Here is a 14,627-nt window from a genome sequence, read left to right on the forward strand (position 1 = left end):
GCTTAACAACCCTTTCTGTAAAGAAGTGTTTCCTGATATTCAACCTAAACTTACCATGGTGCAACTTGAGGCCATTTCCCCTCATCCTGTCACCTGTCACCAGTGAGAAGAGACTAACCTCACTCTTGCTGTAAGCTCCTTTCAGGTATTAGAAGAGAGCAATAATGTCTCCCCTCAGCCTCCTTATCCCCAGACTGAACAGCCCCAGTTCCTTCAGTCTCTCCTTGTAGGCCATATTCTCCAAGCCCTTCACAAGCCTTGTGGCCCTTCTTTGGACCTGCTCCAGCACTTCAGTGTCCCTTCTGTACTGAGCTGCCCCAAACTGAACACAGTACTCGAGGTGAGGCCTCACCTGAAGTACTGCTGAGTACAGGAGCAGGATGACTTCCCTTGTCCTGCTCACCACACCACTCCTGATACAAGCCAGGATGCCACTGGCCTTCTTGGCCACGTGGGCACACTGCTGGCTCATATTCAGCCGACTGTCCATCAGTACACCAAGGTCCTTTTCCATCAGGCAGCTTTCCAGCCACTCCTCCCCAAGCCTGGGGTTGTTGTGACCAAATTGCAGGACCAAAACTTGGCCCTACTGAAACTCATACAGTTAACCTTGGCCCATCGATCCAGTCTATCCAAGTCCCTCTGTAGTGCCTTTCCACCCTCAGGCAGACCAACACTGCCTCCCAACTTGGTGTTGTCTGCAAATTTTCTGAGGGTGCACTCAATCCCCTCATCAAGATCATTAACAAAGTTGTTAAATAGAAGTGGCCCCAGTACTGAGCACCTGGGGGATGCTGCTCATAACCGCTGCTAGCTGGATTTAACTCCATTGACCACAGCTCTTTGGGCCTGGCCATCCAGCCAGTGTTTCACACAGCAGAGGGTACACCCATCCAAACTATGGGCAACCAGCTCCTCCACGAGAATGTTGTAGGGGACAGTGTCAAAGGCTTTACTGAAGTCCAGGTAGACCACACTGACAGCCTTACCTTCATCCACTAAGTACATAAAATGCAATCAGGTTTGTCAGACACGATCTACCATTTGTAAACCCATGCTGACTGGGTCTGATCCCCTGGTTGACCTTTTAATTGGTCCACGATGGCTCCCAAGATTATCCATTCCATAACCTTCCTGGCCACCAACGTGAAACTGATAGGTCTGCAGCTACCAGGATTGCCTTTATGGCCCTTTGTGGAGATGGACGTCACATTTGCCAGTCACCAGTCCGCCAGGACATCTCCAGTTAATAACAGACCAACAGTCTGTCCCCTTCTTTCCCATAGCTCCTCCTTAGATACTGAAAGGCCGCTCTCAGGTCACCTCACAGCCTTTTCTCCAGTCTGAACTGCTCCAGCTCTCAGCCCATCCTTACAGGGGAGCTGTTCCATCCCTTGGATATTTTTGTGACCCCCTCTGCGTGCGCTCCAACAGGCCCATGACTCTCCCGTACTCCCACGTAGCTGGGCATCCGTTTTTATTTCTGTATTTTAACCAGAAGCCACTGCTTTACATGCAGTAATTTCCTTTTCAGGAGCTGTTTTCATTCACGCCACTCCTGAGCACTTCTCACTCAAATATGAAGGAATCATTACTTAGTGATGTCCTGTCCTGCGCAGCCTGAGTGCAGACACGAGCAGGGAGACTGCAGCAGACGCGGCGCACCATCAAATCGTGAGAAAATACAAACAAAAGTCACAAGGACCTTTTCACTCCGCACACCGGAGCCGCCGTGGCAGCAGCCCGCCATGCCGCAGGGCGCGCCGGGGGGGGCAGGCAGGGCCCTGCTCGGCGACCCGCCTCGCCGCCCGCCTCCTGGGCCATGGCCGCGGAACGGCTGATGGTGCTGTACGAGGACGACTCCGTGGAGGTGCACTACGCGGACGGGGCCCGCCTGCTGCTGTCCCCCTGCGGCTCCGAGTACCTGTACGAAGAGGCGCTGCCTGCCGCCGCCCACCCCCTGCAGCCGGCGGAGAGCACCCGCCAGCGGGTCGCCTTCGTCCTCAGCGCCTACAGGGTACGTGGCGGCCGGGGGCCTGCGGACCTCGGGGAGGGCTGGGCGGGTAAAAAACGAAGTCCGCCGGCGGCGAGGCAGCGAGTGCCTGCCGAGGAGCCCACGTTCCTGCGGTGCGAACCCTGCCGGCGCTGCGAGCGCCGCTTCGAACTCTGCTCCGGAACAGCAGCGCCTGCGCCCCGCTGAACGGCTTTGGCTGCCTAGGAAAGCGTGTGATGCTACGGTTTTATTTTTGTTTCCTTGTTTAACTAGGAGCAAATTCTGCGAGCTCTCGACTTCCGGAACACGTTTTCTTCTCGGCCGTATTTACCCTCTCGTATTATATCTCCAGAAAGAAAAAGAGTAAGTTCTGCGCACATAACGCCTGCACACGGACCTTCCCCAGCTGCGGCGAGCGGTGCCGGCGCGGCTCCGTACGCCCCTGTGGGTGCGGGCCTCCACGGCCTCAGTGCAGGCTGCGCCTTGCCTTGCTGACTTGGTTGCAATACAGACGTTTTAAGTTACAGATGTAAATTTTAGTTGATCCTTTGCCCATAGTCCTGCATATCTTTTATAGCTGAACAGCACAGATTTTAATTGCTCTAAAACCCCGAATATTTCATGAACTATCTTACATATTGTTAACTTTCCTTTCATGAAAAATTGCCCAGGTTAAATCCACTGAAATACCATTTTCTGAAGGGCTGTGAGCTGTACCATCCTATCACAATTCCCTGTCAGTCCTTACCTCTCCTTCCAGATGCGCTGTGCTCATACTGATGCTCCATGGTGTGCAGCAATGGGTGACCTCCCACCTTCCCCAGGCTCAGCTTCTCGTAGAAGATGGGTCACTTTCCACTGAGTTTCTAATTACTCCTGCTTCAGGATGCAGAGGATAGCTTCCCAGAGCCACATCTGCCTTATTTGTTGCTGTGCTTTTTTTCTTTTGGTTTAGTTTCTGCTGTTTTTCTTCAGGCAAGAGTAGTATCTTTGTAGTTCGTGAGATAGCTCTTCCTCAGAATGAGACCACTGATTTATCATCAGTTACTGTTCTGTATTGAACATGTACTGTTCTACCAGTGCATGTCTTCAAGGCCTTTGCTGTTTCCCACACTTGGGCTGTACAGAATAATAAGAGATAGCATTTACCAGCTGCCACATACTCACAGCAAAATCTCATAACAAGGAGTTACCTACATTGGCCAGCTGAGGTCTTGTGAGAGTAAGCATGAAGTAGCTGGCTAAAGGCCTGTGGCTTTTATGGACAGTACTATTTTCACTGGGCTGCATCCACAGTTACCTTGTTTTACTTCACTTGTGCTTAAATTCAAAACAGTATAGCTCAGTTAGGCCATGGTTTTGTATGTAAAGTTAGGATTTCTTTCTCATTTATACTGCATTACACTTAGCTCCAAAGAATTTTTACCTGCAGCCTTATTGAGCAGTTTCCTGATTTTCTGAGGGCAGATCCTTTTGCAGTTCTTTTCAACCAGTTTTCATCGTTAGCATCCAAAATACCTTCAGTGTACTTTGTCACCTTGCTAGTACACTCATGTTGCCATGTTTCATGTTTAATGGATTCTGTACTTTTCCAGTGCTGGGCTGATGTATGCTCCTGACATGATTTGAGTATTGAGGCTTAACCCTGCTGGCAGCTCAGCACCATGCAGCCATTTACTGGCTGCTCTCCAGAATGAGGATGAGGGAGGGGGAAAGGTAAAACTCACTATTAGAGATGAAGACAGCTTGATAGGAAAGAAAATGGTTACAGGGAATTAAAAAATGCACAAAGCAAGTGGTGCATAATGCAGCTAATGGCTGCCTGCTGACTGATGCCCACCAGCCCCCAAGCAGAGGGCCCTGTCTCTGGCTCCCTCCCAGCTCCTTTTACACCCCTAACCCTTCGCTAGCCAGACAATGTGAGAAGCTGAAACATTGTTGGCTCTGTATAAGCACTGTTCAACAGCAACACACTCAGGTGTGATCAGCTGTATTCTTATCCTAAATCCAAAACACAACACCACACCAGCTACTGGGAAAAAAAGTTAGCTCTATCCCAGCCAAAACCAGGATGGTGAAGTGAGGCAAAGCTAATTAAATTGGAATAAAACATATGATTAGGAGCATGAATATTCTTCCGCTGAAGTACTTTTCTGAATTTATTTGAGCGAGTCTCTGCTTCTTTTTTAGTTTAGGAGCTTGTACTTTAACAAATAAAATCAGGCTGGATGTTTTCTGTGCAGTGATCAGTTGTAAAGACAACACAAAGGAAAATGGGTCCTTTTAGGGGATAGCCAGCATATGAAAAGTACTCTGGACAGAATTTTCTGTTTTCAGAATGTAATTACTGTATTTTCTAAGTTGTATCTAATATACATATATACATGTATAGCACAAGGACATATACTGTGAAAATGTTTCACATTTATTTTGTACAAAACTACTAACTGAGGCAGCAAGCTGCACTAGGATATCACTGGAGTAAGATGAGAATATTTTTTGAGGCTTCTCAAATGCTGTATTGTAGGATTCTAGAACCTTCATTATATTTCAAGTACTTGTTCAGAAGTACATCCTATCCACATCTCAGCAATAACTGTGTTGTAACTTCAGTATTTCTTAAGAAGCATGTCTTAAGAGGTCTTATTTTCTTAAGAGCATTTCTGTTTCTTTGAAATAGAAATACCTGCTGTCAGTGGGTAGTTGTACCTGGTCAGTCAGTCATTAATTTTCATAGTTTGCATGAATAGACATTAAATTACAAGCTTTTTGTTAGATAGTATCCTGTTGAAACAGCAGAAGATGACACAAAGTACAGATATTCTGAGTTCATATGTACAAATAAATACAGAGTAAAATTTATTGCCAAACATTAACTTGCAGAAGGACTGGATAATTCTTCCACTGTGATTTCTGCCAAGTAATGTCACTGTACCTTACAGCTCATTCCAGTCCTTTATCTCAGATTATTTTCAGTGATATCTCAGAAGTTAGATGGCCTGACCCTGTTACTGCTGATCTGACAAGATGCATAAGGAATGGCAGTGTGAAGATCTCGTCAGTAGACGGTTATGCCCACCTTTATCTGCCTGAATTGCAGCAAGAATTTACTGTGGAGTTCTTATGTAAAGTCAGCCAACCATGTGCAGCATCCTCACACTTCTCTCCAAAGAACAGCAACTATAAAACCAAAGATCAGTATGGAAAATCAAAAAATTCTGTTCCAGAAGTGTCATCAAAACAAATGAGACTTGATAATAAAAACAATGAAGACGGTCATGCTGAAGATAAACACAGAGAAGCAACCAAATCAAACAGCCAGAGGGACAGAGATGGAGTTCCTTTGTTTTATACAAATTGTTCTTCTGAATACACATGGGTTACACAGCGTTGGTCAGTTTCCTCATGCCCAGAAGAATGGAAATACCCTCTGTCATTGGCATTGATGTGCTACAGCTTACATACTGTTAAGAACGCATTAAAGACATGCGAGGAAAAAAACCACACATCTGCAGGAGCAGATGTTTCACAAGACCCCAAAACATACGAAGCAGTATCTCGTCTGCCTGCAGCTTTGCCGATCAGCTGCAGAGCACCACATTTACATAGGTAACTGTATAATCAACAAGGATACAGATGTATAATTGACAAGTATACAGAGAAGTTAGGCTGGTCTTTTAGAGAGCGTATAGCTGGAAAGACTATCATGTTGGAAAGGGATAATCAGAAATGAATGGAAAAGCTGTTCCATCTCCTGGGCTCACAGAAGTCTCCAAGAGGAACAATCTCCAGAGAGAGATCCTTCCTCAGTGGCAGTCAGCCCTTACATGGGGTGCAGGAGAGGTGCAGCCAGGCTGCACCCCTTCTGGTCACACAGCTGAACTGCCTTCGTCTGTGCTCCCATGGCTGACTCAGTGCTTGCTGAAGGTGATCAATTTGAGGTTCAGGCCATGATCCAGGAGTTCCCATACACTAACTTTTGCTGTTTGTCTTAACTATATTACGTATATACATACGTTTCCAATTCTACAAGTATGGACTTCAACCTTTAGCAAAACAACTGATTTCTAGCTATAAGAAATAAAAAATACAGCACTGTACTGTGTTTTTTTTAGGAACTTCTCAAAATATGATATCTGTCAAACCAACATTCTTATCCTTCAGTAATGACTAAAGAGTAATTAGTCCAGAGGGAAAAATACATTTTCTGACCTGCTTTGTAAATGAAAATGAGAGTACTGAAAACAGCACCATATTGTTTGAGGTTTTTTGCTTGTTTGCTTTTTCTCATTTTTGAGAAGGTAATTCTTCTAAAGTAAGCCAGTGAAATAGATTCTCTGTCAGCACTGCTAAAAATAATTGAAAATTTCATTGTAGGCTCAAGAAATTGAATTCAGTAGCTAACATGCATAACTAGGAACTAGAAGGCATTTAAAGTATGTGGCCTATTTTCTTCTGAATAGATGTGCACATATCTGTTTTGATCTAGAAATATGTTCCTATTTAGGATACAGAAATTATTACCAGAAAAAGATCAAAAAAAAAAAAAAAAAAGTTGAATTTTACTGCAGTTTTTACTGTATTTTTTACAGGTGGAGTTTCTGTGACTTCTTTCTACAAAACAATCAAGATTCTGAAAAGTTTTCATACCCTCAGCTAATTCAAATTGTGTGGTGCAAGGGTGTTTTTTATAGGTAAGAAGGGAGTCCTCCTTCTCATCCTCACTTGTATGGGAATTAATCTTTAGGACATCATACTTCATTCCTTTGCAATTTTGTGATAAATGGTGTGCTGTCTTTATGTAAGGTTCTGTTCATTTCTGCTGTTTGTGCACTGGGCTTCAAATTTGCTTCGCGTTTCCTAGTACAGTATAGTTCCAGGTCTGAAAGTAGGTATGCCTAAAATGAAGAGTTTGAAATAATGTTTGTGGCTTCTAAAGAAGTGATCTAATTTCTTAGAGGCTTCAATGGACAGCTGTAACTGCCACAGGCTTCACTGGCAATTGCAGTGCTTGATTTCTGTGCAAATTACAGCACTCATCTCAAAGCTGAAATCTTCACATTTTATAAACTGTTGTTTTGGTGACTATGCAGCTCCTGTGTTGTAGGGAGCTGAATTCTACTGAGTTCTACATTTTCCTATAAATGAGTTTGTCCGTGTGGTTTTGATTTTGTTGTTTGTTTTTTAAATAAGAATTTTTGTAAAATAAGCTTTTTAAATCTGCTCTACAAACTTTAAAATGCTATAGTTACTGTCAAAGTTTAGAAATCTTCAAAGCTTTGATCTTTCTCCCCGTGCCCTTTTTTTTTCCCTCATTCCAATTCCTCAATTTTGATCTCATCAAAAAAAAGTTGTTTATCAGCTTTTTCAGTACTTTAATTCATTTCCTTGTAAGTCTTACATCTCCCTTTAATGCTTCCATTCCAATCCAGGCATACGACCACACTGTTAACTGAATCATTAAATGAGTATTAAGGCTCCAGAATATCATATAATCACAAGAAAAAGACAGGTGATCTTAGTAGAAAAAAAATAGGTGCAATGTAAATGAAGATTTCAGGCCGTTTGGAAAGCATTTGGTCACACAGTTTTTTTTCTTGCGTACGCTAGTTAGAACATGTCCAACAGAAAGAACATTCCTTCTCTCTTCAGCATTGCTGTATTTTTGGGCCAGTGGCATGGACATTGAACAACTCCTGTGAGATACCTCAACCCAAAAAGCTCTGTTTAGTTTTTCGAACACGCTAATCCTGTACCAACCTCCAGCCCACGAAAATAGAGCCTGGTAGTGCTCATCACCTGTCTAATATAACTTTACTGTTTGGGAAAGAATAGAAAAATGTTCTAATATTTTTGAAGTTTACTGACCTATAACTTCTGCTGATGGAGTATTTTAAGAACTTGTTAAAAGCCTAGTTTTTCTCTTTTAGATTGGTCCATGGCAGAAGAAACATCACAGAAATTTATCCTGGCGATGAATCATTTTTCAAGTCAGAAGGAGATTTTTTGGGAAACTACTTTGTACATTATACAATTCAGAAAGGAATAAAAAAGGTAGAAATAAAACTGTTCAAAAATGTGTTCTGAATTCCTTCAGTTTAGCTTTAAGACTTTTGCTTTTAGTCTTTGCTTTAAGACATTTGGATATGCAATCTGTAGTGAAAACTGCATTGTTGTTCGGATGATTGCTGTATAAATGGATCAAGCAATCTGTCATGAAAATAATTAGATTATTCCTTCTGTTACAGAATGTATTTTCCATAGGTTGTAGGCAGAATAAGAAAAATATCTAACATTGTAATATTTATTTCACAAGCTCAAGTAAGTATTGTAATGAGATTCTATAATATCCACTTTTCACTAATATCAGTGAGTTTGCTTTTTAACCTAATATTGATTAGAGTTTAATCTTTTTAAAATTAAAATATTTTAAGCATGTTCTTTCTTGCAGTAGTGTACTATTTGGAGTCATACACTTTTTGGTTCTGTTCAGTCCTTGCCAAAGACCAGCTGTGCCTTGTTGGAGAACTGATTTTGCCTCTCTATGGTTTGTCCTGATTATCTGTTGTTAAGTTTTCCAGAGTAGGTGCTCTAAGGTACTTATGCAATTCTTGATGTAATTTATTGCACATAGCTGCAAAGATACTTAGGAATGTACTAAACTGCTGTTTTCATATTGGAATTCCTGTGCTGGAGAAAAACGGGTAGTACTTAAATCCAGTCAGCAGCTGAGATATTCTAATGGATGTTTGGGCAAATGAAGCAGTCTGCATGGTGAGGCTGTATCTTTATGAAGGCACAGGTTTAACATTCTACCATCCTGAAATGTTACAATCCTGCAGTTAGATTTATTTGGAAAAAATACATATATTTTAAGAGCAATATCCAAGTCTGAGCATCATGCTAAGGAGAATTCTTTGAAAATAAGAGAGAACTGTGGCACTTCACTGAAGAAGATGCCTGTAAATCCGTCTACGTGTGGTGGCATGTGGTCCTCTTTCTAGTAGGGTCAGAAAACATTTGAAAATTGAGAAGGAGATGCAACAATCCTTTAATCTCTTCTGATCCATAACATAATATCTGCTGTCCAGTAATAGCCATGCTTACTGGTATAGCCTTCTTAGATCAGGTGAAAGGGAAACAGAAAAAAAAAAAAATAGAGTGTTGATTAGTATGTTATGTATGACCAAAAAATTTCTATAAGCATAGTAGCAGAAATCTTTCATTGTTTTCATTTATAAATTTCTTTAGCATGGCTTTTATTCCACTTCTCTTTCTTAACTTCATCATTTTTTTCCTCTGTTTATTAAATATAAATGCAAGTTTAATTTTTTTTCTTCTGTCGTTAGGCTCGGGTATTTGTATTTTTAAAGCAACATTAAGGATTAATGTTGAATTATTTGAAGCTAGCCTCTAACTTGTAGTAAAACTTAGTTACTTAGCAATTAATAGTAATTACAGTCTGCTTCTTCTCTGATAAAAGAAGTCCTTAGTCCCTACTGAGTGCATGGAAACAGTGGATGTGTCTTTTTACAGAACTAGACTTAAAGGATCCTGCTGGTTTGCAGTCTTTTTTTATCTTTCAAGCTTATAAATACTCTTTCCATGCTACAGTGCCTTTATAAATAAGAAATGTTCCTTCTGCTCTTTAATGCAGAGAGAAGAAAAGATGTATTGGGTAAATAGTCTTCCTCCTGATGTACCAGGAAGTCAGTACTCTATATCTTCCATTATTACTGAAGCAACCAAGTAAGTTATTTTTGTCATTTATTTTTGATACATTAATTCCTCTGACTTTGAGAGGACAGTAATTGAAATTACATCTATTATGTACTTAAGTAATTAAACAGATTCATTGTAGCAAAGAAAACATCTGTAACTTACAGAATGTGGAGGAATCTACAGTAAGAACAAAAGGCTTAATATTTTATGTTGACTTTTTCTTCCTCAGAATGCTTCAGTACTGCTACAAGACTAAACTATCATTAATTCATAACTATCATCTCTGCTGCTGGAAAATGGTACGTAGCTGAAGATTTATAAATCTTTCTGTGTTACAAAGATGACTATATGGGATATGGGACCTAGTCTAGAGGGAATGGTGATCAGATCCTACAAAGAAAGCTGATGAGATTTGGGAACCAGAAGCATGCAGTGTTGATTTGTGTTGGTGAAACAGAAAGAAATTAACTGACAAAGAGAGATGCACGTTGTCTAGTAAAACATGAAAATCTCAGAAAGATACAAACAGCTTTAATGATGTAAGTGACCCTTCCTCATTATTTTTAATGTTTTTGTTTGGCTCGAGGTACCTGAGACAGATGGACGAGAAACTTTGCCAGTTTTGCTGGATGAGAAGGTTATTCCTGGCATAGGAAGACTTCTTGTATATTCAGACCATAAAGTCCATGCTGTTTTCTGGGATGGTGTCTCCTTGAATATGGTCTGGGATTTCAGCTCTTGCTATACAAAGATTCAGGTAACTCAAGGGATAGAGAAATAACTATTCTTAAAAATCTTCATTAAAAATGGTAATTACGAAACAAATGAGAAAAAAAAAAAAAAAAAAAAAAGAAAGAAGAAAAAAGATGTGATGTGAATGCAATACAAGCTGGGGTCTTTTCAGAGTCATAATTCCACGCAGTTTTCTACTATGGCTTACTCTCAAGCTGATACAGAAACTGTGTGGAGATGCCACCATGTATTGTAGGCACGTTACTCAGATACTGAGGAGGAAAAATATTTTAGGGCACGGCTCACGCCTAAGAAATAAGTGAAACTTTATCCTTTTGAGAGGTTGCTCAAATTGGTGAAAGAAGGGACTGGTATTTTATTCCTTTGTTGTTATTTCAGATTATTTATGATTGCATAAATAGATAGTGAAAAAATACTTTGTGGATATGGGTCTAAATATTTTTTCTTAAAATTTTAGATTTATTTAGTATTGCAGTAAAAAGATTATCTTGACTTGTGCACTACAGAGTGCTGAAATGCAAAATGGCGCTACAGAGAAAATTATGTCACAGTAAAATTCAAAGTTGGCTGCTAAGACTTTTGGCTTCCATGTGTTTTCTTTTTCTCTGAGATGACTAACCACAAAAAAAGCTGTTAAAGTGCCTGAGGATATAAACAAAATAAATACAATTCTCAGCTTGCCAAAAGAGTAATAGCTGTAGGATGTGATTGAGCTGAAGTCTTTACACTCAGTTGTGATGAAAGTAGGAAGAAAAGAAAACAATACAGACCTGGAAACATTCCTGCAGACATTTAGAAATAAATGACTCTAAAACAGCACAAAAAACAGTGTCAGATCATGGCAGGTTTTTCTTCCACCTTCCCCTATGTTTGTGATAACAGACTGTAAGAAATTGTATCCTTCTCAAAAAGCACACTTCAAATGTTTAAAGTGTTCACATATCGTTTATTACTAAAACAGCAAATGGTATTACTGTCCTTTACTTACTCAGACAGCAGCAAAATAATTTTCTTTCCTAAGGTAAATGAAGATGTAGGCTGGTGTAAATTAACTACTCCTGATGGGGCACAGCAGCTAATCCAAATAAGGCATCCTGGAATCTATGAAAGGTATAAGTAATTTAAACAATTTGAAGTGAAATACTAAAAAGTTTTAAGCAAACCCTTTTATATAACGAAATAGTAGTTACTGGAAGTACATGGGGGGGAAGACGTGCCCAAATATGTAATGATAGATAACGCATAACTGGCAGAGATTTGAGACTTGTATGACTCAGGATTACTGTATATGGTCATTCCAGTATAATTGCTATAGAAGTGTAATGTCTTTTAAAAAAAGGAAGCCTTAAGCTAGAGCTGCAGCTTGGCACTTAAATCAGAGGGTAAGCAAAATTAAAAAATCTTTGTGCTGTATGAAGCTGGCATATAGAGCTGAAGTAGTGCTTTACCCAGTTTTTGCTTTATTACTGATACTGACCTCCACCCGCATGGTCCTTTTTCTAATCCACTTGCTCTATTCACAGCCTCATTATGGGAATCATCAGAACCTTACTGCACTGCATTTTAGCAAGCTGATATCCACACACAAATTAACGCTTGTATACTGTTCATTACAAATCAGATGGCTTTGTTATAATTTTCTATAACTGCACAGATTTAAATGTTAAGGATATTCTTGGCAGGAAAAAAAAAAAAGGCAAAGAATCAGAGAAAAAGCTAGATTTTTTCAGTCATGGCTTTTTCTTTCAAACAAATTTATTTCTTTGCACTTTTTACAGGGCGGGGGGATGTAGCTTGAACTAGGAGAGTTTGCATTTCTCATCTAAATAACTACTTTTTGTCAAATTTCATGTTAACAGGTACATCAGAACAGTAATAGGATGGTGCAGCAGCTTGAATGAAAGCAAGGAGACTCTTGAATTTACCACACACACTCTAACTGAAGAAAATTGGTACTCATTTTTATGCTAAATAAATGACTATAAATAACACTAAGAATAAAACTCAATAAGACTACAAACGCTGAATTTTATAGACTGCATTTCCTAAGAACCAGAAATGAAAACTGTAAATCCATTTATTTTGTGTAGTTTCATATTTTTCATTCAATATTTAAAATGTACAGAAAGTTGGGTTCTAGACAGAAGTAGATAGAGTTCCGTGGTGTTTCTTCCTGCCTTACTTAAAAGTCAGAATGGTGATTGCTCTGTCAAAGAAAGAATCATGTTACCAAAATAATATCTTACAAAGTGAAAATGAGATTCCAGATTGAGAAGGGCAGTTCTTTTAACAGAACACTGAGCTGTCCGAAGTAAGATGTAGAACTTTTATAAGACATCTGGATCTTTTGCAAACATATTTGTCCTTAACAATATATGCTAATGGCCAAAGGACTACTGGCATAATATGCAACAATATTCGCGTAATTACAAATGTGATAACTGAAACACTTGTTATGCTCATTAGAGCAGATAAAGTAGCTGATAAAATAAGTGTGTATATCTATATATATGTTTGTACATACATACAGGAAGGAGGCTGTTTACTGAACTGAGCTCTGATTTTTGGAATTAATGATTAGTATTAGTGATTGATACGAATTAAAAAACGTGGGGTTTTTTGTTTTTTTTCCACTTGAAATTCTCTATTTTTTCAATATTTCTGAGAAACTACTCAGATCTGATGTACAAAAACATGTTTGAGAAGCTTTTTAGATAATATTGTAAATAATAACCTTTCTTTTCTTGGACAGGTCTGCCGATGCTGAGCTTGAAAAAATACGGAGATTCAACTGTATCCTTTTGAAAGCTATGAACATTCACACTCATACGAAATTCATCTCTATATTCAGAGCTGCCTTTTTAGAGCATCAGAGGCTCTCTGTTCTGTTCTCACCTCCTCTTATTGCTTTACTTGCTTCCTAAAATTACCTTTTGAAGTTGCATTTCTCATTTATCTTGACCAATTTTTGTACAACAGCACTGGAAACAAAAATAGTAACACAGTACAACATGAAAGTAAAAAACAAAAGTGTTAACCAAAAATCCAGTAATCCCTATCCATTTGGATAAAATCATCTGCTAATCTGTTCCTGGGGGATCAATGATGCATTTGCCTCTTGGTGTGCTGCAGTGAGGTGTCATCCTGTTTATCAGCTACCGGAGAATTGCCCAGGCAGCCAAAAAAGCATGCAGTGGTTAATTTGCTGAAAGCCATTGTGTACTTCTCTTTATGGCAGTGGTTTACTTTACTACTGTGAAAGTTAATCCTGTGAAACTCCATTTTTATTTTTATTTATTTTTAAAGCAGCTCAGGTAAACAGAGGCCTTAGATAATGGTCTTCTCTAGAATTGTTGTAGATGTTTTAATTTTTTAGTTTTGTCTAACTACTGTGATATAAAATGTGAGCCTCTCTAATGCAGAATGATGGTTAAAATACAGAGAAGCATTTTTTGTCAGTATTGGTGGAAGACTATTTTTCTTAACTACTGCTAGTTTTATTGGATAATAGCAATGTTCTGGAAGGGACATCTGCTGCAAGAAGCAATCTGTCTGTCAAAAGAACAGAAAGTGGGAGTGATCCTGAGGAAATCAGCAAAGGACACGTTTTGGAGGCTCTGCAAAATACCTCTAGAATAATTCAAGATATTGAATCTCTTCTTGCTAGTGCTGGGAAGTGAAGGCCTTTGTTGTGTGCCTATGCAGGCACTGTCCCAGCTGTCCCAACAGGCCTGGGTGTGTGAGGGGAAGGACGGGGCTGTGGCAGATTACAGTATGGCCTGACCTGCCCTGTGTGATATGGTGTGGATAGGTGAGAATGGGCTGAGCGATGGGGCACAGTAATTGTGGCAGGGCTGGTCTGGCAGCGCTAGTTTTCATTGTAGCAGTGTACTGAACGTCCACTGGAATCGTGTATCTTCACTGTGGGACCGACTTGTTTCAAGTTGCTCAAATGATGGTGGGCGAGGAAGGGCAGTTTTCACAGTAAAAGCATGCTTTTGTTCAGAAGTTTGTACCAAGTAGTTAAGGATTGAATAGAGTAAAAAGCTGTCCAAACGGTTCCTATTTATTGTTTTCTAATAAAATACGTATTCAAAAAGTGCTCAGCCAGTCTTTGTGCGCGGCCACCCGTCCCAAGTGATAAAGCATCAGCCAGTCA

The 14,627-nt window shown here is 39.9% G+C and overlaps 1 protein-coding gene across 1 annotated transcript; it reads left to right on the forward strand.

Annotated features, from left to right (window-relative positions):
- The first annotated feature begins 1,807 nt into the window (after positions 1-1,807).
- CUNH5orf34 (chromosome unknown C5orf34 homolog) lies at positions 1,808-14,569 on the forward strand. Its single transcript, XM_042825960.1, has 12 exons — positions 1,808-2,017; positions 2,267-2,356; positions 4,959-5,602; positions 6,586-6,687; positions 7,924-8,047; positions 9,651-9,742; positions 9,945-10,014; positions 10,302-10,472; positions 11,490-11,578; positions 12,328-12,420; positions 13,221-13,261; positions 13,964-14,569. Exons 1-12 carry the CDS (start codon positions 1,823-1,825, stop codon positions 14,146-14,148), a joined length of 1,896 nt encoding a protein of 631 aa, XP_042681894.1. The 5' UTR covers positions 1,808-1,822; the 3' UTR covers positions 14,149-14,569.
- The last annotated feature ends 58 nt before the right edge of the window (positions 14,570-14,627 follow it).

Source organism: Centrocercus urophasianus, unplaced genomic scaffold (assembly GCF_019232065.1).
Source record: "Centrocercus urophasianus isolate 14NV4802_14NV808 unplaced genomic scaffold, USGS_Curo_1.0 seq_25, whole genome shotgun sequence".
NCBI lineage: Eukaryota > Metazoa > Chordata > Aves > Galliformes > Phasianidae > Centrocercus > Centrocercus urophasianus.

Coding starts and splice junctions, on each gene's coding strand:
- CUNH5orf34 (XM_042825960.1), top strand. CDS start 1,823: ATGGCCGCGGAACGGCTGATGGTGCTGTACGAGGACGACTCCGTGGAG. Junction 2,018..2,266: donor TCGTCCTCAGCGCCTACAGG/GTACGTGGCGGC, acceptor TTGTTTAACTAG/GAGCAAATTCTGCGAGCTCT. Junction 9,743..9,944: donor ATTATTACTGAAGCAACCAA/GTAAGTTATTTT, acceptor TTTCTTCCTCAG/AATGCTTCAGTACTGCTACA.